At 41.8% G+C, this 27,265-nt stretch overlaps 1 protein-coding gene across 1 annotated transcript in view; it reads right to left on the bottom strand.

Annotated features, from left to right (window-relative positions):
- The window catches only part of acoxl (acyl-CoA oxidase-like), a 390,645-nt gene that overhangs the window by 46,826 nt on the left and 316,554 nt on the right, over positions 1 to 27,265 (bottom strand). The window contains exon 17 of the mRNA XM_043687180.1: positions 14,070 to 14,140. Coding sequence (XP_043543115.1) covers positions 14,070 to 14,140 — 71 coding nt within the window. The remainder of the gene's footprint in view (positions 1 to 14,069; positions 14,141 to 27,265) is intronic.

Below are 27,265 nucleotides of genomic sequence, written 5' to 3'. Positions count from 1 at the left end.
TCCAGGCCCCTCACTATTTTGAAAACCTCCGTCAAATCTCCTCTCAGCCTCCTCTTCCCCAAGGAAAATAATACCACATTGTCCAATCTATCTAACACATCGAAAATCCTCACCCTTGAAACCATTCTCATGAATATTTTTCACATCCTCTCTAATGCCTTTGCATCTTTCCTGAAATGTGACGCACAGAACTGGGCATAGTGTCCCACTGGAATCCAATCCCATGGTTTAAACATGTTTATCATAACTCTTTTTGCTTTGATGCACTCTGTCCCTATTTCAAAAGATCTGATGCCTGCTTTAATAAAACATTTTCAAAAAGTCCTGCAACCCTTAATGCGTGCATCTATCTCAAGACCCTTCACCCCATTTAGAATTATGACCTTTATATGGCAGCTCCCAATTCTTCGTAACAAACATATCACTTCACAATTTTGGGCAACAAATTTTATCTGTCATATACCTGCCCATTCTACCTTCAGTTTGCCTCCTTTAATATTCTCCATAGTTCACAACACTAACTCAGCAAGGGCAAAGGAACCAACTCAGCACTTTGTTGGTTTTTAATCTACAAAGATTTAGATAAAGAATAGACTGTTCTGTCTGCTAATACTGAAAAGAAAGTTTAAACAGTTTCCAGGCAATGTAATTCAAGCATTTTGAGTGGAATGTGCCAACTTTGTGTAGGTGGTTTTAGACATTTTCCCAATCAATCTATTCAGAGACATTATGACAAACTTATGGAGCAGATGGGATCCGAACCCAGGTCTCCTGACTCAAAGGTAGAGACACTGCCACTGCACCACAAGAGCCCTCATGCAGGTGGTTTCAGCTATTTTTAATCAATCTGTACAGATGCATTCTTGTGAAGCAGGTGGGACTTGAACCCAGGCCTCCTGGCTCAGTTGACAGTGGTTGTATAATTACTACTAGACCAGTTTTTCACTGAACTTAAATTTCAAGGTGGGATTCCATGCAGGTGGCTTTACACTTTGTTAAACTAGGTTCAGCTGACTTTGCACACATTAGATTCCAGGTTAATGCCCTTTGACCCATTTCATCTCACATTTCCAGAATACTAACACCACCTTCTTTCCATTACAGCTCCCAGCTGTTTACTAAACTTAATCCAGCCTTAAACTCAACTCGCTTACCGCAAAACCTTTCTGACTGTTATCAATTCTGCCACTCTCCATAAACCAAACTTCAACCAAAACTCTGCTGCTCATATTCAAACTCTTGTCCTGCAGCACAGCCAAATCTGGAACACTACTTCAGGTTTACTTTCTCTGATTTGTTACACACCTGGAATGAGGGCATTGACTTCTGATGCCAGGCTAGGCTCCTATCTGTTGGAGTTTAGAGCAGTAAGAGAGAGCTTGATTGAAATGTGGGAGTTCCTGGGGATTTTGACAGGATAGATTTTCTGCTTATGGGAGCATCTAGAGTTATGGCTCACCATTCAAAAACAAAGGGCTACCTATTTAAAGGAGAAATTACAGGTAAGTGGGAATGTGGAATAACTAAAACCTTATTGAATGGCAGAGCAAGCTTGAGGGACAAATTGCTGCTTCTTCTAACTTGTATGTGTTAATGTTCATGTTACCATATGCATGTTTTGGAAGGATAAAAGCAAAACACTATGGATACTGGAAATCTGAAATTGAAACTGACTGAGGAGTCATATTAAACTTGAAACATTAACTCTGCTTCTTTCTCTATGGACAGTGGGAGACCTACTGAGTTCTTCCAGGCTTGCTGAGTATTTCCAGCACTTTCTGTTTTTCTTACTTCTGGAAAGTATTTAGAACATAGTTAAGGCTTATATATTGAAGACTGAGTTGGACATATTTTTAATGAGTAAGCAATCAAGGGAAAGGCAGGAAAGCAGACTTAAGGATTATGAGGAAATATGGAACAACAATGAGACATTCACAACCTGTTAAGTGAAGAAATTCCCCTTCACTTCAGTCCTATGTTATTGATTCCTTATGTTGAGACTATTCCGTGTTTTAGATTCCCTAAATAGAGCAATCTCTCAGTGACTATCCTGTCACTGTCATTTGTTTACTCAACATAGAGTCATAGAGTCACAGCATGGAAACAGACCCTTCGGTCCAACCCGTCCATGCCAACCAGATATCCCAACCCAATCTAGTCCCACCTGCCAGCACCCGGCCCCATATCCCTCCAAACCTTTCCTATTCATATACCCATCCAAATGCCTCTTAAATGTCATAGGAAAACTTTTCAATTCCAGAAACCAAACTAGTGAACCTTCACTATACCATGTCCAATGCAACGATACCCTTCCTTATCCTGTACTTGAGAGACCTTCCTTACACTTAGAAGACCAAAACTGCACAAAAGTACTCCAGGTATGGTCTCACCAAAACCTTATACAATTCTAGCAAGATTTTATTTTTATTTCTGTACTCCCATTTCCTTGCAATGATGGCCAATCCATTTGCCTTCCTACTTTGTTGGCAGTACCTTCCTAATTTTGTGTTCCTTGTACCTATATAATCAAATTTCTTTGCGCGACAACATTTGGAATTTTCATTCCTTTTAAAAATGTTCTACTTTTCAGTTCTTATCCTTCCCCACATTATACACCATTGGCCATATTGTTGCCCAAATACCTGACGTCTTTATATCTCTCTGTGTTCTTCTCACAGCCTATCTTCCCATTTGACTTTTTATTGTCAGCAAACTGAGAAAAGTTTCTCTCAGCAACTTTGTCTTAGGTTATAAACAGCTGAAATCTCAATACTGAATGTTGTGGCACTGTGTGAACTACAGCCTGCCAAATTGAAAATACCCTGTTTATCCACTTTTTGCTTCCTGTCCAGTAACCAGATCTTCCTCCATCCAACTATATTACTCTCAATATTTAAACTTTGCGTGGCACCTTTTCAAATATCCTTTGTAAACCCAATAATGCTATCTGTACTGGTTTCTCTTCCCTGTTATTGTTGATCTATTCAGCAGAAACTTTGTTGTATATCTTACTGCGTCACATGTTTTCTCTTGTTGCTACCTCCTTATGCAAGTTTTCACATCTGTAAACTACAAATAAAACTGAACCTTATCTTGCCCTTTAAGCTGCATCCTATAATGGGTTATACTAATCAACTAAGATAAATGTCACAGATCACCTCAGAAACTTTTTGGTTGCAAGTTTGTGGTCAGTGGTAGTAACAATTCTATGCAGTTTAAGTTTATAAAAGTAATCTCAATAAAGCATGCAAATCCTATAAGAAATAGCAACTAGTATCTAGTTAACTAAATTCTAATATCATGAAATATGTATTAGGAAGTTATAAAATATAACATGAAAGCAGATTTCGATTTTACTTTCAATGGGAGTTGAATAGATACTAAAGAATAAAAGTTTGCAGGGCTAAGGGACAATAAAAAGGGGAGTGTGACTAGTGAATCTAAGTGAATACAGCTTTAAAATTGCCAGCACAATAACAGTGAGTTGAGAATGGCCTCCCATGATATATGATCACTCAGAGAGTCATGCAGCATGGAAACACCCCTTTGGTCTAACTTGTTCACATCGACCAGACATCCCAGTCTGACCTAGTCCCATTTGCCATCATTTGGCCCATATCCCTCTAAACCCTTCTTATTCATATACCCATCCTTCATGTTTAACTTCTGAGATCAACTGCACCACAGGAAAATGTAGCTTACAGAATTATCAGCAAGAGCTCTCAATATTTTTGCAGTCATTTCACAGAACTCCTACAGTGTGGAAAGAGGCCATTCAGTCCTTTGAGTCTGCATAGTCCCTCCAAACAGCATCCCATCCTAACCCCATAATTCCACATTTACCATAGCTATTCCACCTAGCCTGCACATCCTGGGACATTACATGCAAGTTAACATGGCCAACCCTACCTAAATAACACATCTTTGGGCTGTGGGAGGAAACCAGAGCACCCAGAGGAAACCCACGCAGACACAGGGAGAACGTGTAAACTCCACACAGACAGTCACCCAAGGCTGGAATCGAACCCAGGTCCTTGGTGCTGTGAGACATTAGTGCTAACCATTGAGCCACCATGTCACCCATTCATTCACAAAGAAATGTCTCATGTCTGCTTTAAGGGCAGTGCAGTGGGGAAAGAAGAGTGTCAGTAAAGACCAGAGCCCAGTTTTTTTTTGGTAAGATGCAGGGAAGGTGTTTCAGAAGGCTATGGTGGATCATTGAAGGAGCAATTGCTTCTGATGGACTGGAGTAACACAATGCTGTCCAGGGTGGGGGTGGGGGGGGAGCAGGGACAGGCGTATAAGTCTCAAGAATGGGACAACAAGAATTTCAACGCGAGGAATAGGGTATTTGAGTGAATTCTCTTGAAAACAAGGGAAATGAGTTGCAGGGTTTGGTATGGGCAATTATACAAGTCATTTAATTTTGGATGATTTATAGTTCATTAACAGTAGAAATGGCATGGTGGCTCAGTGGTTAGCGCTGCGGCCTCACAGCACCAGGGTCCCAGGTTCGATTCTAGCCTCAGGCTACTCTCTGTGTGGAGTTTGCACACTCTCCCCGTGTCTGCGTGGGTTTGCTCCAGTTTCCTCCCACAATCCAAAAATGTGCAGGTTAGGTGAATTGGCCATGCTAAATTACCTGTAGTGTTAGGTGAAGGGGTAAATGTAGGGGAATGGGTCTGGGTGGCTTGCGCTTCGGTGGGTCAGTGTAGACTTGTTGGGTCGAAGGGCCTGTTTCCACACTGTAAGCAATCTAACAGAGAAGCAAGGCGCCTAACAAGAAGAACATCAAAGTTGTTCAGCTGTCAAAAGACAGAAGTGAGTAACAGTCATTCTTGAATGTTGCTTGTATTATCTACAGTGGAGACCAATTTATCTGCCATCTCCTATTTTTCATTATTAATTCCCCAGACTCACTTCCCAGAGCACCAATGTTCACTTTGTTAGCTCTTTTCCTTTTAAAATATCTATAGAAACTGCTTTCACATTTCTTATACACTCTAACTTTTCTTCCTTATTAACATTTTGGTCATTCCTTGATTTTTAAAATTGATTTGGCCAAAGTTCTGACCTGCCGTTTGTCTTTTTGCAATTACATGTTTTTTTCTTTTTTAGGCAAATATGGATTGTCCTCACTTCCTCCCAATGGACCGTGAGACCTCCACTTGGAATTTTTCTTTCTCAGTGGAATACATCTATTCTGTCTTCCAAAACATCTCTTTCAATGTCTGTCCATTGACATAACCCTCAACCTAATTTGCCAGTTCACTTCAGTCAGTTCAGTTTTTGTGCCCTCATACTTGCGCCTTAATTACATGTAAAATACTAGTAATGAACCTACTCTTCTCTCATAGAATAGAATCCCTACAGTGTGGAAGCAGACCATTCCGCGTGAGTCTACATCATACCCTATCTCCATAACCCCACATTTCCCATGGCTAACCCACCTGGCCTATACATCCCTGAATACTATTTGCAATTTAGCATGACCAGTCCACCTAACCTACACATTTCTGGATGGTGGGGAGAAATCATGGTACTCGAAGAAAACCCACACAGACACAGGGAGAATGTACAAACTCCACACAGACAGTGTCCAAACCTAGATTTGAACCTGGGTCCTTGGTGCTGTGAGACAGCAGTGCTAACCCCTGAGCCACTGTGCCACCTAAAACTGAATGTAAAATTCAACCATAGTATAATTGTTGTGATCTAGAGGCACCTCTACTACAAGGTCTTTAATACAGGTCTATTATAGCCTGCTGTCTGGTTGGCTATTATTGGAAATTATCCTGAAAACATTCTATGAACTTTTCTTCTAGGCTCCTTTTGTCAACTTGAATTTTCTAGTCTATTTTTTATAATTTTACAATACAAATTTAATGCTAGTGGCTCCCCCCAATGAGTCACACTGTCTGTAGCTTGTTCCCACTATCACCTGATGAAGGAGTGTCGCTCCAAAAGCTAGTGTGTTTCCAATTAAACCTGTTGGACTATACTGATGTTGTGTGATTTTTAACTTTGTACACCCCAGTCCAACACCGGCATCTCCAAATCATGTCTGTAGCTTGGTATTTATTTTAATTCACATGTCAGATGTGGTGTCACTGGCTGTGTCAGTATTCATTGACAGTCGCTAGTTGTCCTTGAGAAGGTTGTAGTGAGCTGCCTTCTTGATCCCCTGCTAGAACATGCGGTTTTAGGTAGACCTAGAATGTTGTTAAGAAGGAAATTCTAGCTCTTAAACTCTGATCTGAAGATCCTCTAACCACAAACACCTGTTTGTTTGGATAACACCAGCATTCTGGAGCTCCCACATGCCACAGCTGTACTACATCATCTATCCTGCCGTTCTTAATTATTTTATCCAATTATTTTTATTTTCCTTTTTAATATATTTGTTGGCCTAGCCAGTGACACAATCGTCCCATGAATGAATTTAACAAACTCAGTTCAAACTCACACTCTGAGCTTTGTTACTCTGAGATGCCAAGTTTTATGTGTTTTTAAAACTAAAGTGTATCTGACCGCCGATATAGCAAAATTGGCTACAGCGGTTTCCTTTAATTATCTAACTTCAACTGCTCTTCCAGAGGAGACCTTGTAAAAGCCTATTTAAGACTGTGAAATTTAGATTAGAAATAGTAGATTTCATTATAATATTAAATACGACCAATAAGTATAAAAAATGTTTACAAAGAAATTAAGACATCCTAACTCTGACTGCCAGTAAAGCTCAACACGTCTGTACTAAGTCTGAGGTGGCACTTGTGAAGAGAGATAGAGTTGAGGGCTGAAATGTTTCATTTCTAGGAGTCAACATGACAGCTTTAGGAAGGTGGAAGCCTGCAAAATACTAGAAGTGGCTGCACAGATTTACAACAAATAGCAATGGAACCAGATGAGCAGTTTTATATGTCCAGAAGCAATATGTGAGGATGTTGAAGCCAATGAGTCTGTCAAAGAGGAAGGCAAATGCCCAATGACAATTATCATTAGTGACTAATCAAGTATGTTTATGACACAGCGCACCAACATGCCAACTATCAAGCTGAGGATCCTGGGATTACTTGACCTAAACTCAACTGGAAGAATTACTTCACATTTGGTACAGATAGCTTAAATGCAAGCCTGTCTTACAGTTATACAGTCATGGAGTCGTAGAATCATACAACATGGAAACAGACACTTCAGTCCAACTTGTCCATGCCAACCAAATATCCTAATCTAGTCCCATTTGGCCTATATACCTATAAACCTTCCCTATTCATGTACTCACCCAAATGCCTTTTAAATGTTGTAATTGTACAAGTTTCCACCATTTTCTCTGGCAGCTCATTCCATACATGACCACCCTCTGTGCGAAAAGGTTGCCCCTTAGGTTCCTTTTATATCTTTCCCATCTCACCCTCAACCTATGCCCTCTAGTTCTGGACTCCCCCACCCTGGGGAAAAGTTAATATCATTCTCCTGGCAATTGCACTACTCTGTAGTCAGTGAAGATCAGTATAAGGAAGGTGAAATTAGTTAAGCTTTTTAAAATAAGACGTATTGGACACAGTGAATTGAATGGGTTCATTCCATGGAAGTGGTATTTCTGTAAGATATTCCTTTGTAGCTTTCTTTCTGCATATCAAATCAGTAAAATTCTGTGCATTTAACATATTTTGAAGTCAATGATAAGCAGGTATGGATGGGGCAAAAGTTGATTGGATGTACAAATAATGATATTATATAAAGATTTTTGCACAGAGGGAAAATACAACCAGATGAAATGCTCGCACAAAACATGGGCGGATGCTGTTCAACAAATGCTAATTTGACCTTTTTTTTTCTCCTCTGTTCCCACAATCAGTGGGCAGTCACAGCAATCAGCAACACGTACTGATTGCAATCAACCAACTTCGCCACATACTTCGTTGACTTTAAACTGGTTTCTGCAAGGAGGTAATACGTTGGACAAATAGTTTTAAACTGTTGAAACAATTGCCACCCCCACGCCATTTGCTTTTGTGAGACAATTGGTTGGAATTCAGTGACAGCAAAATTCAGTGATAGCAAAGTCTTCCAACATAAGCAAAGTTAAAAAATCACACAATTCCAGGTTCGAGTCCAACAGGTTTATTTGGAAGCACTAGCTTTCAGAGCGCTGCTCCTTCATCAGGTAGCTCCTGAAGGAGCGGTGCTTTGAAAGCTAGTGCTTCCAAATAAACCTGTTGGACTATAGCCTGGTGTTGTGTGATTTTTAACTTTGTCCATCCCTGCGCAACACCAGCATCTCCTCATCATGGCTAATGTAAGCAAAGGAACTGACCCAAAAATCTCTGAAGGGTAAATGTATCTTGTGGTGTTGTACTCAGTAAGGAACAGGAGACTTCAGGCCATGGTCTATGCCAGGCTAATCTCAGCCAGAATAAATGTGCCAATTTTGCAGTGGCCTATTTGTCCACTTTCTCAATGCAAATGAATAAAAAGATCCAGTATGCCTGATTGCAATTAGGTGAGTCCTGTTGAAAGGAGAAAGTGAGGGCTGCAGATGCTGGAGATCAGAGCTGAAAATGTGTTGCTGGAAAAGCGCAGCAGGTCAGGCAGCATCCAAGGAACAGGAGAATCAACGTTTCGGGCATAAGCCCGAAAGATTCCTGAAGAAGGGCTTATGCCCGAAACATCGATTCTCCTGTTCCTTGGATGCTGCCTGACCTGCTGCGCTTTTCCAGCAACACATTTTCAGCTTGAGTCCTGTTGAAAGTGTGGATAACAAGTGACACCAGAGTTGTGTTAAGCTATACTGGTTCTGTAAGCTCCTGTCCATCTCTGTAACAGTTTAACATAATGAACGACAACCATTTAAAAAGTTGCTGGATGGCACTGTTCCTAACAAAGGGGTCAATTATTTCAGAGGCATTAGAAAGGGAGCAACAGGGAGATGGCGACATGGGAGGGGAGCTACTTGACAAAGTCTTGACAACCTCTTAAAATTCTTATCTTCAGCAAGTTCAAAATATTACCTATTATGTGTGGTCATACATCCTTTAAAGTTACATGAGCAAAATAAATCTTTCCTTCTTAGGCAGTGCCTCGGGACTGAGGATGATGTGATCCCACTCTGGTTTCATGGTTCTTAAATGGCTGCTAAATCTAGTGCATAATCTGCAGGCGCTGCCGCAGATGAAGCATGTGGTATTTTGAGGGTCAGGTAGGTTAATCTGATGGGTTATTTGGAGGTTTGCATACTCCCCCCGACACCTTGACTTTGCATGTTCCCAATAACAATGTCTTTGGTGTCTTCCCAAATGAGCTTTCTCCATTTGGTCAGTCACAAGCCAGGGTTTCCTATGAGTGACTTGAGAAGATTCCAAAGTGTTTCTGCTGTTTTTTGGGGAGTCTTCTGTTGTAACTAAACTATAAGTGGATTAGCTGCTTTGGGAGCCTAATGTCAGGCAATTGAATTACACCCCCCCTACCATAACCTTTGGAATTAGTTTTGAGTAATCAATGCCTCGATATTAGACAAATTGGCTTTAGAACAGATATGCTGTTGAACAGTCATTCTTGTCAGCAAATTTGCAGGGGCTTTGCAAAGGTAGCACTTCTCCAGTGTTCTGGGGTGTTTGCTGTAGGTTGCCTAAGTCTCTGAAGCATAAATAAGTGCAGGTATCACCCTGCTCAGTAAACCATGATCCTAGTCTTAGGTTGGAGATTCAGGTCCTGAAAAACCCTTTTCCCCATTCAATTGGCACATTAATTAACTTTGTCATCTAGGAAACAGAAGATTCTACAGACATGGAAAATGGTTCATATTTTTCAGGCTGTGACATTGGTATGAATCGCTGGAAGGAGATGTTGTGCCATGGCAGCTGGTTGGAAAAGAAATTCAGTCTTAACAGTGTTAAATGAAAAGGCTGACTTTCTCATTCGCTTCAGAGGAGTGAACAATGACCTGGAGCTCAGTTCCTGAGACAGCTCAAATACAAGTGTCTGCATTCCAGAGCTCAAATCAGATTTTGGAGTGATTCTGGCTTTACACTGAAGGTTTGACGTTGCGAAGGACAACAGAGCAAATGTAAGATAAACAGAAAATACCTGGATGTACAGTTTATCTAAAAAGAGAAGTTGGGATGTTGATAAGTTTCATTATTTCTGCAGGTGGTTAATGGTGTGACTGGTGTATCACAGTCACTGACATGATCTTGTAAAAACATTCAGGAAAGTGGGGGCGGGAGATTGGTGGGGTGATTTCTGGACAAATATAGCTACCGAGAGACTAATTTCCAGGTGTACGCTCTGCTGAAAGCAGTTTTATCTGCCAGTTTAGCAGTAAACCACTTCTGAGGTCTCAGGCTATTTGATAATAGTACCTTGAAGGCTAACAATTTATTTAGGACTCTGAAATTTTGGAAAATCTGGGCATAATTTCTTATCTGTTTTGCCAGGTCTACATAAGTTTATCCAGTGGATCCTGTAATGGGACTGACAAAGAACAGGTCAATTTTTATTTGCTTTTTTTTTTGAAACTTAGAGAAGGGGGAGCAGCATTGCTGTCCTCCTGGATCCACAGAAATAATTCCAAGTTCCTGGCAGTCTGAATTTTTTAACCCCACTCTTCATTCACTCCAAATCTCCCACCATCTACCCTGTTGGAGGCCTTAGTGTTGGAATAATTCCCAGAGCTGTATCAGACCTCTGTGTGATACTTGCAGCTCTCAGTTGATATGAAGAAAAAGCCTAATTTCTGGGGATTTATTAGATTAGATTCCTTACAGTGTGGAAACAGGCTTCAGCCCAACCAGTCCACACCTACCCTCCGAAGAGTAACCCACCCAGACCCATTTCCCTCTGACTAATGCACTATGGGCAATTTAGCATGACCAATTCACCTGACCTGCATGTTTGGACTGCGGGAGGAAACCGGAGCACCCTGAGAAAAGCCACGCAGACACGGGGAGAATGTGCAACCATTGCACACAGACAGTCGCCCGAGGCTGGAATTGAACCTGGGATCCATGAGGCAGCAGTGCTAACCACTGAGCCACCGTGCCACCCCAATCTTCAGGAACACAGTCCAGGCACACTTTCAGTGATCCGGTCTATAAGTCAAACCTTAATAAGTGAAATGGAGATCAAATTGGCTGTAATGAGATGTTTTAAGATCCATTCTCTCCCTATCTCCATATTCTCACAAACATCTGAGATTAAGCCAGTCTAATCACAGTGTGGGTGTGACATTTGATCCAGAGATGAACTTGCAATATCATGTTTGTACAACGTGAAAAATTGCCTTCATCTCCTTAACATCACCTGACTTTGCACCTTTTCATCTGCTGTTGACTCCTCCATTCATGCCTTTATTACCACTAGATTTGACAATTGTAACACAGTCCTCAATGATCTCCTTCTTCCAACCCGCTGGTAACTGAAGGTCATACAAAACTCAACTGCCATGTCTTAACCTGCAGAAAATCCATTTCCCCAACCATCCCTGTGCTCAATGACCTACACTGGCTCCCAGTCAAGCAATCTTTTGATGTAAAATCCACATCCCTGTTTTTAAAATCTGGCCCAATGCCCCTCTCCACTTCTGCAATCTCCTCCAACTCAGTAATTCTCTGAAATATCTATGTTGCTCGAATCCTGATCTGTTGTGCATTCCAAATTTAAATTTTCCAACATTGCTGGTCGTGTATTCAAGTGCCAAGGCCTCCAATCACTGGAATTTTCACCTCATACCCCGCAATCTCTCTACCTCACTTTACTCATTTCAGATTCTTTTCAAAACACACCTCTTTGAGGAAGCATTTGGTCTGACCAAATATCTCCTTTTGTGGCTTAGCACAACACTTTGTTTAACAATTCTCCTATGAAGCACCTTGGATATTTCATTACATTAAAGACACTGAACAAATATAATTCATTGCCGTTAAACCACTTTCCTTTGACAAGGTTAATCCCTCAAGGCTATCCTTGCCCTGAATTGCAATCAATTTTAAGCACGTTTTTCCTCTCATGAGACAGTAGAACTAATAATAATTTAGCACCATAGTAAAAATGATTTTTGAGTAACTCCAACAGCTCAAAGGGTTTACACAATGTTACAGCAGCTGCAATCTGGCCAAAGTCTCAGGTAATACAAAACTGTCAGGGGCAGTTTAGTCTAAGGAGGCAAGCCAGGAGTTACAAAACAAAACTAAACAAAATATATAAGGGAAACAATGGGGGCAGATGAAATCTGAGTGAGAATCACCGCAGGGTGGAAGAAATTTTCTTTATTCGTTCACAGGGTGTGGTGCTCCCACCAGGTCACATTTATTGTCCATCTCTAATTGCCCTTCTAATTGCAATGGTAGTGAGCTGCCTACTTGAACCACTGCAGTCCATCATGGTTATGTATACACACAGTGCTACGAAGAAGGGAAATCCAGGATTTTGATCCAGCCATAGTGAAGGAGTGGCAATATATTTCCAAATCACGATGGTACGTGGGCTTGGAAGGGAACTTGCAGGTGGTGGTGTTAACTGCATTTGCTGCCCTTATCCTTCTAAGTGGTACAAGTTGTGGGTTTGGAAGGTGCTGTTGAAAAGCGACTGGGTGAGTTGTTATGAGTGCCATAATTACTCCACAAAAGATGTCAAAAGCTGACATGACTGACAGAAGCATCTAAGTATTGTTAGATTTCATACACAAAAATTTTAACCAAGGCTGGAAAAACTTGGTAATTTTAGCCTCAAAAAGAGGTAACTGTGAGTGAACTTAAGGGGGTGCATTAGATAATTAACAACACAGAAACATTTTGACAAAATTAAATCCAGACCTTGTTTCAGATTGAACTATAACAGAAAAACAAGGGTCACAAATTCAAACTGGTGTAAGTCAAACTCGCAACTTATATCAAGACATTCCTTACAAAACATAAGTAGTTACTCGATACAGTAGATTTATGGGTAGGCAAAAACCCTGGAAGAATCTTTATAGAATACTTTAACAACCCACCAAGGCATCTTTGACAGCATTGTCCCAACACGTGACCTCTACCACCTCAAAGGACAAGGACAACAGATGTGTAGGAATATCACCAGCTGCCAATCCCTCTCCAAGCCACACACTACCCAGACGTGGAAATACACTGCCACTTCTTCAGTGTCATCGGGTCAACATCCTGGATCATACAGCAGCATGGATACTCCACACCACCAAGGGTTGCAGCGATTCAACAGGCAGCTCACCACCATCTTCTCCAGGAAGCTAGCTAAGCACGCATCCAGTCAACGAATAAAGAAAAGACACAGGCTTCCTCACTCATGTTTTTCTTGTGAGCAGTATGGATTCGTGAGACCCCATTGGAGGTAGACTACAGATGTGAATGCAACAGGTTGTTTTGGGGTCTCCAGGTTAGGGAAAGGCAATCAGCCTGTCTCCCTGCATGCTTATGATTATTATTTTGCAGCGTTCACATCAGCAGAGGACTGGGTTAGTCTTGCTGGTGTCAGCTGTCGAGATTTGCCCATGAATAATGGCCACTTGTGTGAGATAGTGGCCTTTGGGAGAGTGGGAGGGAGAGGAAAAGAAATGGGGTAAAAAGTACATTTTTTTCATTGTTGAATAAGTATTGCAGTCAATTTTGTGGATGAGCCAAGGAATAAAGCGAGTGCAGCTTTAACTTTTCCTATTTTAAAAGCAGATAAGCCAAGTTTGCTCAGTAATTAGGCATATTCTCAGTCAGTTTAGCAAACTAGTCCAGATAAGTTGGTTAAAGAGAGTACTGTTGATAGATAGGGTTGAGTTGAGATAATTGAATTCTATTTAAAACTGAAATAAATTCCAGCTAACACTCAACACCCACTTTCCTGTCAGCCTTGCAAACGAGCTCCAGCACTTAACCAAGTGGCAGCAAATACGTTTGAGATACTGCAGCCCACCTACTCAGTGATGATATTTGTGTCCCTCCCTGCTCAGTTATTAACAGCTGAAAAGATGATATACGGACCTTGGTGATAAGGACAATGTGGCTCTGATGCTGAATGTACTAATTGTTTCTCTCTGGAGGGGGAGTTTCAGTTTGTAACCTCACCTTCTTCAGCAAAGCTTGGTCTTCTGGGACTGGGCACTGTTCCACTGCTTTCCAGAACTGTTCTAAGGTCACTGCAAACAAGCAAAAGAGATGAAAGAGCTTTATGTCTTGAGGATCTTTTTCTTCACTTTTAGATGAGATTTTAAGTGCTTGACATCTACACTCGGCCATTTTCAGAGCAAAAAAAAACAAGTATTTTATTTCTCACACAACTGTAAGTCATCTCAAAATCCATCCGTTCAATCAAGGTTTCATTCTAAATTTTTCCAACATGGTTCTTTAAGCCTTTTGTCTACTGTGTTTTCTCAGCCTCCTTGCTAGAATGCTTTCTCTGCATTTGTTGTTGAGACACAAGTGAAACCTCAGTTTAAAATCTCATCTGAAAGACTGCATCTTCAACAATACAACATTCCTTCAGTGCTACACTGAAGTGGTCACATGTGTGGCACAGTGGCTCAGTGGTTAGCACTGCTGCGTCACAGCAACAGGGTCCCAGGTTCGATTCCAGCCTCGGGCGACTGTCTGTGTGGAGTTTGCAGGTTCTCCCTGTGTCTGCATGGGTTTCCTCTCACAATCCAAAGATGTGCAGGTCACAATCCAAAGATGTGCAGGTCAGGTGAATTGGCCAGGCTAAGTTGCCCATGGTGTTAGGTGCATGAATCAAAGGGAAATGGGTGGGTTACTCTTCAGAGGGTTGGTTTGGACTGGTTGGGCCTGTTTCCACATTGTAGGGAATCTAATATTAAAAAAATCCTCTCAGAAGGGCATGAAGGATTCCACAGCACTATTCAAAAAGGAACCCTCCTGACTAACTTTTATCTCTCATACAAAATTACTACAATGACCAGTTGCTTTTTTTGTTCATTTCTCTCTAGTGGAACTTGCTGAGCACAAATTGGGTGCTGTGCTTCCCTAAACGACAACAATGAATACAATGTCAAAATACTTCATTGGCTATCAAGCAATTTGGCATGTCCTGAGGTCAGGAAATAAATGCAGCTTCTTTTATTATTGCTTGAACCATTTAGGATGTAAACATGTAGGAAATTCCTCCAGTACATATTGCTAAGGGACAAGTCAGATTCAGGCCAAAATGAGATGTTCTGTTTTGAACTTTCCACTAAAATGATTGGCAAGGGGGACTTTGACATTATTCTTGATGAATGATGTCATCCAGTGCAAAATAATAAAAAAACAAGCTGCAATCAAAAACAGGTTGGTAAGCTTTTGTAAAGTTATATCCAGTAGATATTAGTAGGGTCTGCAGATTTGTATCCAACTCTTTAAAGCATTGCATTGCCCTATTTAGCTCCAATTTATTGATTGCAAGGAGAAGTCTATTATCATTACTCAAGACACTTCAGGTCAACAGAAACTTTGAATATAATATGACATTTTATTTTACATAAGCATTGTGTTTATATTACACTGAAAAGAAAAGCAGAACTACTGCTGCATGCAAATACTCATTACTTTTTTTGAAGCTTATTTTTTCTACTTGTGTGGGTGGCTGAAAGGAGAGAAAAGGTTATCTGCTACCTACAGAACATTGTGACAGACATAAAACTGTCTGACCCACATCATTTAAATTTTAGTTAGCAACTGTACAGAAGCTGCTCTTATCTTTTAAAAAAGTTGGTTTTGAGTCTCTCTAATTACTGGGTTGGTTTATACCTCCAATTAGAATAATTTCACAGTTGTCTCTGAGTTGTAATAACATTCTTCTCAGGAGTATTGTTAGCTCCTGTGCAGTGCATTAATCTGTGGACTGCGCCGCACATTACAAATTCCCACCAATGGTTATGTGCCCCCTCATGTGCTGCACTTGGTGTAAATACAATTAGGGCTGAGTTGCATTCTAAAGAGAAATTACCCAGAGATTAAAAATGTAAATAAAATTCTGCTGAGAATTTTCTTTTGCTAATATTTAAGTTAGTTAAAAATGAATTATCATTGTTTCATGGCACATCCTACATGGTATTTGCCATGTCAAACTCCAAATTAAACCTAGATTAACAACATCAGCTGAAGGTTTTTAACTAAAGTAAAATCAGAACAATGAGGAACTGATAAAACTGATAAATGATGATTGCATTTTCAGTTGCATTTTTCTCCGCTTGTTGTACCGCAGGAAGCTCTTGAAGCCACCCAAAACAATATGAGCCCGCGAATATTAAACAAACTCATCTGACACTTCTCATCCCGCTATTTGAATAGAGGTGCCAATCTGCTCATTTGACATGTCTAACTTGGCTGAACTGTGCACTAGAAATAGCAAAGAGGCTAAGATGGTATTTCACTTAAAAATCAGTCTTCAACCTAAAGATCCACACTTGTGTAATGAAATACCTGTGAGCTTCTTCGTCAAGATGCACTCCAGAAACTGGAAAATATTATCTATTTCTTTTCGCTTTTTGGAATGTGTGCATTGCTGGGTAGGTTTTGAACTGCTGCAGTCCCATCTGGCATGGATACTTTGACAGTGCTGTTGGGGAGTTCAAAGATTTTGACCCAGCTTCAACATAAATTTAACTCAGGATGGCATGCAGCTTGGAGGGAATTTCAAGTGGCAGTGTCGCAAGCTCTCACATGTTTGGAAAGTTCTGTCAAAAGAGACATGCTGGATTGCTGTTGTGACCCCTTTTATAGTAGATGACGAATGGTGAGAGCCTCGGAAGTACCAAGGATCACAGGGACCCAGGTGTACTCGTCCACCTTTAAGGTATCACAACAAGTGGATTAATACTTTTTGTGATTTACATAAATGATTTGGATGCGAGCATAAGAGGAACAGTTAGTAAGTTTGCAGATGACACCAAAATTGGTGGTGTAGTGGACAGCGAAGAAGGTTATTTCAGATTACAACAGGATCTGGACCAGATGGGCCAATGGGCTGAGAAGTGGCAGATGGAGTTTAATTCAGATAAATGCGAGGTGCTGCATTTTGGGAAAGCAAATCTTAGCAGGACTTATACACTTAACTATAGGGAGAGGCTGAACAGTCTGGGGCTGTTTTCCCTGGAGCGTCAGAGGCTGAGGAGTGACCTTATAGAGGTTTACAAAATTATGAGAGGCATGGATAGGATAAATAGGCAAAGTCTTTTTCCTGGGGTCAGGGAGTCCAGAACTAGAGGGTATAGGTTTAGGGTGAGAGATATAAAAGAGACCTTCGGGGCAACTGTTTCACGCAGAGAGTGGTATGTTTATGGAATGAGCTGCCAGAGGAAGTGGTGGAGGCTGGTACAATTGCAACATTTAAGAGGCATTTGGATGGGTATATGATTAGGAAGGATTTGGAGGGATATAGGCCGGGTCCTGGCATGTGGGACTAGATTGGGTTTGGATATCTGGTCGGCATGGACGGTTGGACCGAAGAGTCTGTTTCCATTCTGTACATTTCTATGACTCTACGCAGTTGAGTAGGCATGTGAGACACTTGCCTTTATTAGCCAAGCCATGGAGTTTAAGAATAGGGAGGTTATGTGTTGGTTAGGCCATAACTGGACCATTGTGTGCAGTTCTGGAATCCATATGATAGGAGGGATGTGATTGTATTGGAGAGGGTGCATGGGAGAATACCCAGGATGTTGCCTTGGTTGGAGAGTGTTAGTTATGAATTATGAGGGGCATAGTCAGGGTAGACTGGAAGAAAGATTCCTCTTGGTAGAGGGATCAATGGCTAGGGGCCACAGAATTAAGGTAAGGGGCAGGAGACTTAGAAGGAATACGAGGAAAATATTTTTCACCCAGAGGATGTTGTGAATCTGGAAGTCACTGCCTGTGAGGGTAGTAGAGGCAGAAACCCTAATTGAAGACGTATTTAGATGTACACTTGTAATGCTAAGGCATACAAGGCCAAGTGCAAGAAAATGTGATTAGAATAGTTAGGTGGTTGTTTCTGATTAGATAAAAACAAGGACTGCAGATGCTGGAAACCAGAGTCTAGATTAGAGTGATGCTAGAAAAGCACAGCAGGTCAGGCAGTATCTGAGGGTTTTTGGTTAGTGCAGACTTGATCTGCTGATCGGCCTTGCTCTGTACAAGAGCTCTCTATGGCACAGCGTATTGGTGGTGGAAAGAATGAAAGTTTAAGATACAGACCAGAAAAGTGATCCAACTACTGGAAGGTATTGATTCTCTTGAGTGTTGTTGGTGCCACACTCATTCAGGCATGTGGAGAATATTCTATCACAATTGTGCCTTGAAGATGGTAGACAGGCTTTAGGGAGTCAGGAGACGAGTTACTTGTCTCAGAATTCTCTGACCTTCTCTTGTAGCCACAGTGTGGTTGGTCCAGTTCAGTTTCTGGGAAGGCTAACCCCTCCCAAAGACGTTGATATTTTAAGATTCAGTCTTGGTAATACCATTGAACATCAAGGTAAGATGTTTCAATTTGCTCTTGCTGGAAATGCTCACTGCCTGGCCTAAGTGTGGTAGATAGGTTGCCAATTGTCGGTGAAACCTGAATGGTGTTCAGTTCTTGCTGCACATGGACACAGAATGCCTCAGTGGCTTAGGAGTGACAGATTGACTTGAACACTGCAATCATCAGTGAATGTCCTTACTTCTGACCTCATGATGGAAGGAAGGTCATTGATGAAGCATTGACAAAGATTGGTTGGGCCAAGGATACCATCCTGAGGAATTCCCACTAAAGCTGAGGGTTATTGTTGAAATGCACAAAGATGCTGCACTTATCCAATACTTACATCTAAACATGCCACAAAAGGTTAGGAATCATCCATTCCAATCCATTATAGTATGGCAAGAAATTGCTCGTACTCTATTGCATGATTTGGGATCAAAGGGATTAATTGAGATGCAAAGGTCTGGAAATCATAGCATCCCCAAAATATCTTTTTTATTCCACTTTTCTCTGGTCCTAGAATCAATGTAATTGAAGTGCAAATTTATTGGATCAAAATTTGCTAAAAGCTCCACAAAACTATCCATTGACTGACTTGTGCCATGCTGACTACCTAGTGTTAAAACTCTAGTTTTGACTTAATAGAAAATGATAAAGTAGATGTTTAGAGTATTGGCCCATCCATCCTACTCTTCCTAAGTCCTCTGACCCAAAAGGTTGTGGGTCCTAGTCCGGCGAGTCATAGAAATATACAGCATGGAAACAGACCCTTGGGTCCAACTCGTCCATGCTAACCAGATATCCAAAATTAATCTAGTCCCATTTGCCAGCACTTGGCTCATATCACTTTGGAAACTAGTGAAGTCAATGTTGATGCTGTGTGGTTGAAGGCAGACGATGAGGCGTTCTTCCTCCAGTTGTCAGATGGCTTGCATTTGGCGATGGGGGAGGCCCAGGGCTTGCATGTCCTTGGAGAAGTGGGAGGGAGACTTGAAGTGACTGGCGACAGGACTGTTGATTTTTGTGCATGCGTCCCCAAGATGTTCCTTGAAATGCTCAGCGTGTTGGTGTCCTATCTCTCCGATGTGGAGGAGACCACATCGAGAGCAATAGACACAGTGGATGAGGTGGGTGGATGTGCAGGAAAATCTCTGCTGGACGTGGATGGATCCTTTGGGGCCTTCGACGAAGGTGAGGGGGGAGGTGGGCGCAGTTTTTACATGTGGCGGGCAAGGGAATGTGTTGGGTGTGGAGGGTAGGCTTAACGAGGGAGTTGCGGAGGGAATGATCTCTGCAGAATGTAGATAGGGGTGGGGAGGGAAATATACCTCTGGTGGTGGGATCTGACTGAAGGTGGTGGAAATAGTGGAGGTTAATGCCCTGCATCTGGAGATTAGTGGGGTGGAAGACCATTAGTGGGAGGACCAGGGGGGTTCTATCCTTGTTGTGGTTGGAGAGGTGGGGTTCACGGGCAGAGATGCGGGAAGTGGAGGAGATGCACTGGAGGGTATTGTTGACCACTTGGGAGGGAAATTGTGGTCCCTGAAATAGGAGGACATCTGGGATTTTCTGGAGTGGATTTTCTCTACCTGGGAGTAGATATGCCAGAGGCAGAGGAATTGGGAGTAAGGAATAACATTTTCACAGGAGAGGGTGTGGGAGGAGGTGCAGTCAAGGTAGCTGTGGGAGTTCGATGGGTATGAAGTATATGTCCGTATTGAGTCGGTCGCTGGAAATGGAGATGGAGAGGGTCCAGGAAGGGGAGGGAGACGTCTGAGATGGTGAACTTAAGGTGAGGGTGGAAGTTGTTAGTGAAGTTGATGAACTGTTCAACCTCCTCGTGGGAGCACAAGGCAGCGCCAATACAGTCGTCGATGTAACGGAGGAAAAGGTGGGGAATGTTACCAGTGAAAGTACAGAAGATAGACTGTTCCACATACCCTTCATGGGCAGGCATAGCTAGGGCCCATGCAAGTGCCCATGGCTACCCTTCTGGTCTGATGGAAGTGGGAATCAATGAAGAGTTTGAGGGTGAGGACTAGTTCCGCCAATCAAATGAGTGTGTCAGTGGAGGGGAACTGGTTAGGTCAGCAGGACAGGAAGAAAAAGAGGGCTTGTAGGCCTTCGCCATGGGGGATGGACACATATAGGGATTGGATGTCCATGGTGAAGATGAGGTGTTAGGGGCCTGGGAAACAAAAACCATGGAGGAGTTGGAGGGCGTGGGTGGTGTCCCTGACGTATGTGGAGAGTTCCTGGACCAAGGGGGACAGGACTAGACTGGATGGGTTCAGTGGGGCAGTAGCAGATAGAGACAATAGGTCGACTGGGGCAGTCAGGTTTGTGGATTTTGGGTAAGAGGTCAAACCAGGTGGTGTGGGGTTGGGGAACTATGAGGTTGGAGGCTGTGTATGGGAGGTCCCCTGAGGTGATGAGATTGTGGATATTTTGGGAGATGATGGTTTGGTGATGCGAGGCGGGGTTGTCATCGATGGGCGGTAGGAGGAGGTGTCAGTGAGTTGGCATTTGGCTTCAGCGAGGTAGAGGTTGGTGCGGCATACTACTACTGCACCGCTTTCATCCACCGGTTTGATGGTGATGTTGGGATTGGAGTGGAGGGAGTGGAGGGCTTCGCATTGTGAGGGTGAGAGGGTGGAGTCAGTGAGAGGGGTAGACAGGTTGAGGCAATCAATGTCATGCTATACAAAAGCTGCCTTTCCCACAATGCATCATTCACTGTGAAGAGCTCTTGAACATCTTGAAGTGACCAAAGATAATATATAAATTCTTTCTTTAGTCACCAAATTCCTGACTGATTCTATAACTATTTGCATTGTCTTTGTTAATAGAAATTCATCCAGTCATCTTATGAACCTCATTCCATTACAGTTTTGTCATTTCCTCTACAGTGTTATTACCTCATTATTAAAAAGGAACCATCTTTACATTTTATAGCCAACAATATAAGTCCATTTGGAACATTTTTTTTGAAACCCTTAATTTCACTATAGTCACCTGCCAAACCCCTCTACATGGTAATGAACAGCTGATGTGAAAAACGACAGCAATAAACAGAGTTGGAATGAGCTTTACAGCGTGGGGCTGCTGTTCAACAACTCCTGTCTAAGAGTGGGAGAGGCTGTGTGCATATATGTGCAGGTGTATGCATTTGTTGCTGAAGTATTAGGGATAGAACAGGATCAAACTTCAACATGATGTTCCTGTAATTAAACAGAATGTTAATCAAGATCAATTTATAAATAGTGGCGGTTGAGTCATGAGAGATGGCTACATCCCCTGGAACTATATGTCAACAGGTCAGCAACTACAAAGGAGTGGTAGCAGTAGCGGAAACTGGCAAGATAACAAAAGTTGAAAAGAACAAGGTCGCCAGCTAAGGAGTAACTTTGTTGCTTGTGGAAACTAAATTCAGGAACGTCTGAGGTAGTCTGGTCATACTGACCTCTGCACAGACAAAATGTTTTAAGTTAATATATTAGAACATAACATGGACATTAGTAAGACGCTCTGTTGGCCAAGGATTCAAATTAGAGATTAAGTTATCAGGACAATAGCAGAAGCATTACTCTACTTTGTAATGTAGTCATTGTAAAGTTTTCTTATACAAGCTTTTTCCCCTTGACTCTGATTTTGAGCTTTGTGGTATTTTCTTAAGATATGATTCCTAGAATGCAGGGTTGCCTTCAAGTACCTTACCAAGGTGGCTATTTTTCATGTATAAGGATCAATAGCATCAATGTTGGCAGGTTATTCCATGATAGCAAGACTGTACTTGAGGCGAATCTCATCTTCACTTGACATAACATATGCGGTTTCAGCATGTGCATATTGCATACTGGGAACCCCGACAGATTTCTCTTTTTTTAATCTGGTACACAAAAAAACATGTCCATGGAGCCATTCTGGCTGAGATTAACTAATTTAACACAAACCAGGAATTAAACCTACACTTCCCCTTTCATCATTTCAGTTGCTTAAAAATCATTCAGATTCCTTTTGTTAAAACCACATAAGCTAATATAGAGAGAAACACAGAGTTGGATGAGATTTTACAATAATCGTTACAAAAGTCAAAAAAAGAGGAAAATACTCAACACTAAATGCTTTCATTTACGCTTAGGGTTTGAAGTTACTTTGTGTGACAAGAGCCTGGAAACACTTAACACATTTGTGTGAAATTCCTTTCTTTGTGGGGTTAATGAAGGCTTTCAACCACTGTTAGAATTAAAAGTAACTTCATAAAAATGGCTTGCTAATGAGTTGAAGTAGCACAGCATAATCCAAGTTTTGGAATATAAACAAATACATTTGCATACTGACTGAAGAGATATTGTTTCAAATTAAGAAATGAATGATGCAGTTAAACTGTTTACTTGCAGTCCCCGGCTTACGAATGGATTCTGTCCTTGAGTACATTAGTAAATCAATTTGTATACAAGTCATAACTCAATACAGTACAATATAAAATATATGCTTGTAAATATGAGGAAATGTTTGCATTTTGGATCTTTCAAATTAACATGCTCACAATTACAAGTGTTTCTAAGTCGGATTTTCGTAAATTGGAGATCGCATGTAGGGATAAAATAAACTGACCACATTTGCTAAAATAGATCCAGAAATAAACAATCTTCTTTCCTTGACTGTCTTCCACCCAAATTAGGGGTATAAATGTTAGCTTGTGGGACATTAATAGTGCGCCTTTCAAGTAGCCTAGACAGATATAAGGATCCAAAATATATTTCATAGAATCAAAGAGTCCCTACAGTGTGGAAACAGGCCATTTGGCCCAACAAGTCCACACTGACCCTCCGAAGAGCATCCCACCCAGACCCATTCCCCTACCTTATTACTCTACATTTCCCCTGACTAATGCACCTAACCTACATATCCCTGAACACTATGGGCAATTTAGCATGGCCAATTCACCTAACCTGCGTATCTTTGGACTGTGGGAGGAAACTGAAGCACCCGGAGGAAACCCACACAGACACGGGGAGAGTATGCAAACTCAACACAGACAGTCACCCGAGGCTGGAATTGAACCCAGGTCCCTGGCGCTGTGGATTATGCCTAAACTATAGCAGCATTCAACAGTGTAATGGAAGCCAATGCTAGTAAGTGCCAATTTTGAGGTTGCTTGGGAAGAAGAGATTTTGAACCTGTGGTTTGCAAAATTTTCCACTCAGCTGGATCTCTTGGATACTTCTCCCAACCTCCCCCTGAGCCATTATTGACCCCAACAATGAACATTAAGCTATCCTTTCCAGGTCTGTCACTAACCCCATCCACTTTGGCTATCTTCCCTCAACAGCCGTCATAATTTCCCAACCCAGTACAGCCCACTTCCACCTTCCTCCCAAAACTCGCAAACAGAACTGCCCCAATGTGCCTGCCCAACTTAGCTTATTTCTTGATAACTTGATCGCATCTTTTCTCCCCTCGACAGTCTCTTCCAATCTACTATATTCATGATTGCCCTATGGCATTTCAATAATTTCTTCTTTTCTGGCCCTAATAGCCCTTTCTTCACTAGGGATGCCCATCATCTGCCATGGGGATTCTCCTCTTCTTTGAACAAAAGGGCCGAACAGTCCTCATCCACCACGATCCACCTTTAATGGTTGAATTTGTTCTCTCACTAAACAATTTCTCCTTAAATTTGTCTCATTTCATGCAAAAAAAATGTGGCCATAGGTACTTACATGGGCCATAGCTATGACTGTTTTTTGTGGGGCTTATGGAACATTCTGTATTCCAGTCCAACTTGGATTCCCTTTCAACACTCTTTCTCTGGGAAATCAGTGACTGTATAGTTCTGCTTCCTGTCCTCATCTGGAACAGGCAGAATTCATCAATTTTGCTTCCAGTTTCCATCCTTCTCTCACCTTTACTTAGTTTACTCCTGACTATTCCATTGCCTTCTTTGACATCTCTGTATCTATTTCCCAGTTTCGGCTGTTCTCCTGATATTCATTACAAATCTCCCAACTTCCACAGCTATCCCACATGCCCTTTATCACACTGTGCTTCCCTTTGGGAGTCCATTCCATTCTCCATATCCATCATATCTGTTCCAATGATGCTACCTTCCACAAAGATGCTTCTGACAAGATTTCCTTTTTCTCAAATGAGACTACCACTCTTCTGTGGTGATCAGGGCCCTTCATGGTGTCTAACCCATTTCCCGCACTTCTGCTCTCATCTCTTCCTTTTCCTCTTAGAACTGTAATAGGATTCACCTTATTTTCACTTCCCATCCCAACAGTCTCTGCATTCAAAGGATTATCCTCTCCACTTCTGCCAGATCCAGCATGATAGCACCACCAAACACATCTTCCACTTCCTTCCTTTGTTAGTATTCCAAAGGTACTGACACTCTGGTCCACTTCTTGATTACCCCCAACACCTCATTCCTCTGCTACAGACCTTCCCATTCAATCATAGGAAATTGTAACACTTACCCTTTTACCTCCTCCATCCTGGCTATCCAAGGCCCCAAACACACCTTACAGGTGAAGCAGTGATTTACTTATACTTCTTTCAATCTACTCTACTGTAAATCACTTGTCACAACCTAGTCTTCTCTATACAGCGGAGATGCAATGCAGACTGGATGAAATCTCCACTTATTTGGTTGGTTGTCATTTCTAAACTCTAATGAATACAATCCCAGGATCCCCAGTATGTTAGGCCTCCCATTCCAGGGATCGTCTGTGTGAATCTCTGCTGGACACACTCTAGTAGAAAGTGAGGACTGCAGATGCTGGAGATCAGAGCTGAAAATGTGTTGCTGGAAAAGCGCAGCAGGTCAGGCAGCATCCAAGGAGCAGGAGAATCGACGTTTCGGGCATGAGCCCTTCGGGCCCAAAACTGGACACAGTATTCTAAATGGGGCCTAACCAGAGCTTTCTAAAATCTCAGTAGCACATCACTGCTTTACATTCCAACCCTCTTGAGATAAATGACAACATCACATTTGCTTTCTTAACCATGGACTCAACGTGCAAGTTAACCTTTAGACAATCCTGAACTAGCACTCCCAGATCCCTTTGTACTTTAGCTTTATGAATTTTCTCACCGTTTATAAAATAGTCCTTGCCTGTGTTCTTTTTTCCAAAGTGCAAGACCTCACGTTTGCTCACATTGAATTTCATTAGCCATTTCTTGGACCATTCTCCGAAACTGTCTAAATCTTTCTGTAGCCTTCACACCTCCTCAGAACTACCTGCCTGTCCATTTAACTTTGTATCATCAGTGAACTTTGCCAGAATGTCCTCAGTCCCTTCGTCCAGATCATTAATATATAAAGTGAACAGCTGCGGCCCCAACACTGAACCCTGTGGGACCCCACTTGTCACTAGCTGCCATTCGAAAAAGAACCTTTTATCCCAACTCTCTGCCTTCTGTCAGACAGCCAATCCTCAATCCATGCCAGTAGCTCACCTCGAACACCATGGGCCCTCACTTTACTCCTGTGAGGCATCTTATCAAAGGCCTTTTGGAAGTCCAGGTAGATAACATCCACAATGTTGATCTTGCTAACGTTGCACCTGATTTGTGCCACTTCTGTGCAGCCATAACCTTGTATGCCTCACTCCATCTGAGCACCTTATGATCTGCATGTCCTTGTTTGCTGTGATTTGCCTGCACTGCTTGCAGAACATACATTTCACTGTACTTAGGTACATGTGACTACAATAACTCAAATCAAATCAAATCAGCCTTCTGGACTCAACATTGGACACAAATTCTTTCAAATTTATTTCCCTCACTGTTGCTTCCCAACCCCCACCAATAAAAAGTGAATGGTTTTCATGGTTTTGTCTTCAGCAATGTTTACTGCTTTTAACAACTACTCTGGACCTGACTCTTTGCTCTCAAACAATTAGGTAAAAACTAGGTTAAGAACTGTATTCCTGATGAAGGGCTTTTGCCCGAAACGTCGATTTAACTGTTCCTCGGATGCTGTGCTTTTCCAGCACCACTAATCTAGAATCTCAAACAATTACCACTCCCTTTGTCTTCAGTTCTGTAATGACTGTTATATATAATTTCCCTTACCCTCTAACTTTCCCCTGACCTTCCCTTTTGTTTAACTTACCCTGTTGCCCCTACATTTACCTACTGTATAAAAATTCATAACTTTGCTTCCTCTCTCTCCAGTTACAAAGAAGCATCGCATCCGACGCAAAACATTAACTCTGCTTCTCTTTCCACAGAAGCTACCAGACTTGCTAAGTTTCTCCTATTCTTTCCCTTTTTATTTCTTATTTCCAGCAGACACTGTATTTTGCTTTTGTAAAGTAAACACATTACAGAAAAGGGTTACTCTCCACACCCACCTCATGCAGGTTGCCACATTTTGAAAGATGGAAAGAAATACGCAGGCCAAAAATCACCAAATAGTAAATTTTCAAACTCATTAACAAACTGATAGATTATTCCAATTTTTCTTTTTACTCAGTTTAAGTCTTTTGATCAGATTTTCGTGAGTACAGCATTCTTTAGAGTCATAGAGTCACAGAGATGTACAGCACAGAAATAGACCCTTCGGTCCAACCTGTCCATGCCGACAAGATATCCCAACCCAATTTAGTCCCACCTGCCAGCACCCGGCCCATATCCCTCCAAACCCTTCCTATTCATATATCCATCCAAATGCCTCTTAAATGTTGCAATTGTACCAGCCTCCACCACATCCTCTGGGGGCTCAATCCATACACGTACCACCCTCTGCGTGAAAAAGTTGCCCCTTAGGTCTCTTTATATCTTTCCCCTCTCACCCTAAAACTATGCCCTCTAGTTC

Source organism: Chiloscyllium plagiosum, chromosome 3, assembly GCF_004010195.1.
Source record: "Chiloscyllium plagiosum isolate BGI_BamShark_2017 chromosome 3, ASM401019v2, whole genome shotgun sequence".
NCBI lineage: Eukaryota > Metazoa > Chordata > Chondrichthyes > Orectolobiformes > Hemiscylliidae > Chiloscyllium > Chiloscyllium plagiosum.
Note: the sequence above shows the minus strand (reverse complement) of the source record. Positions and strands in the feature narration are given on the sequence as shown.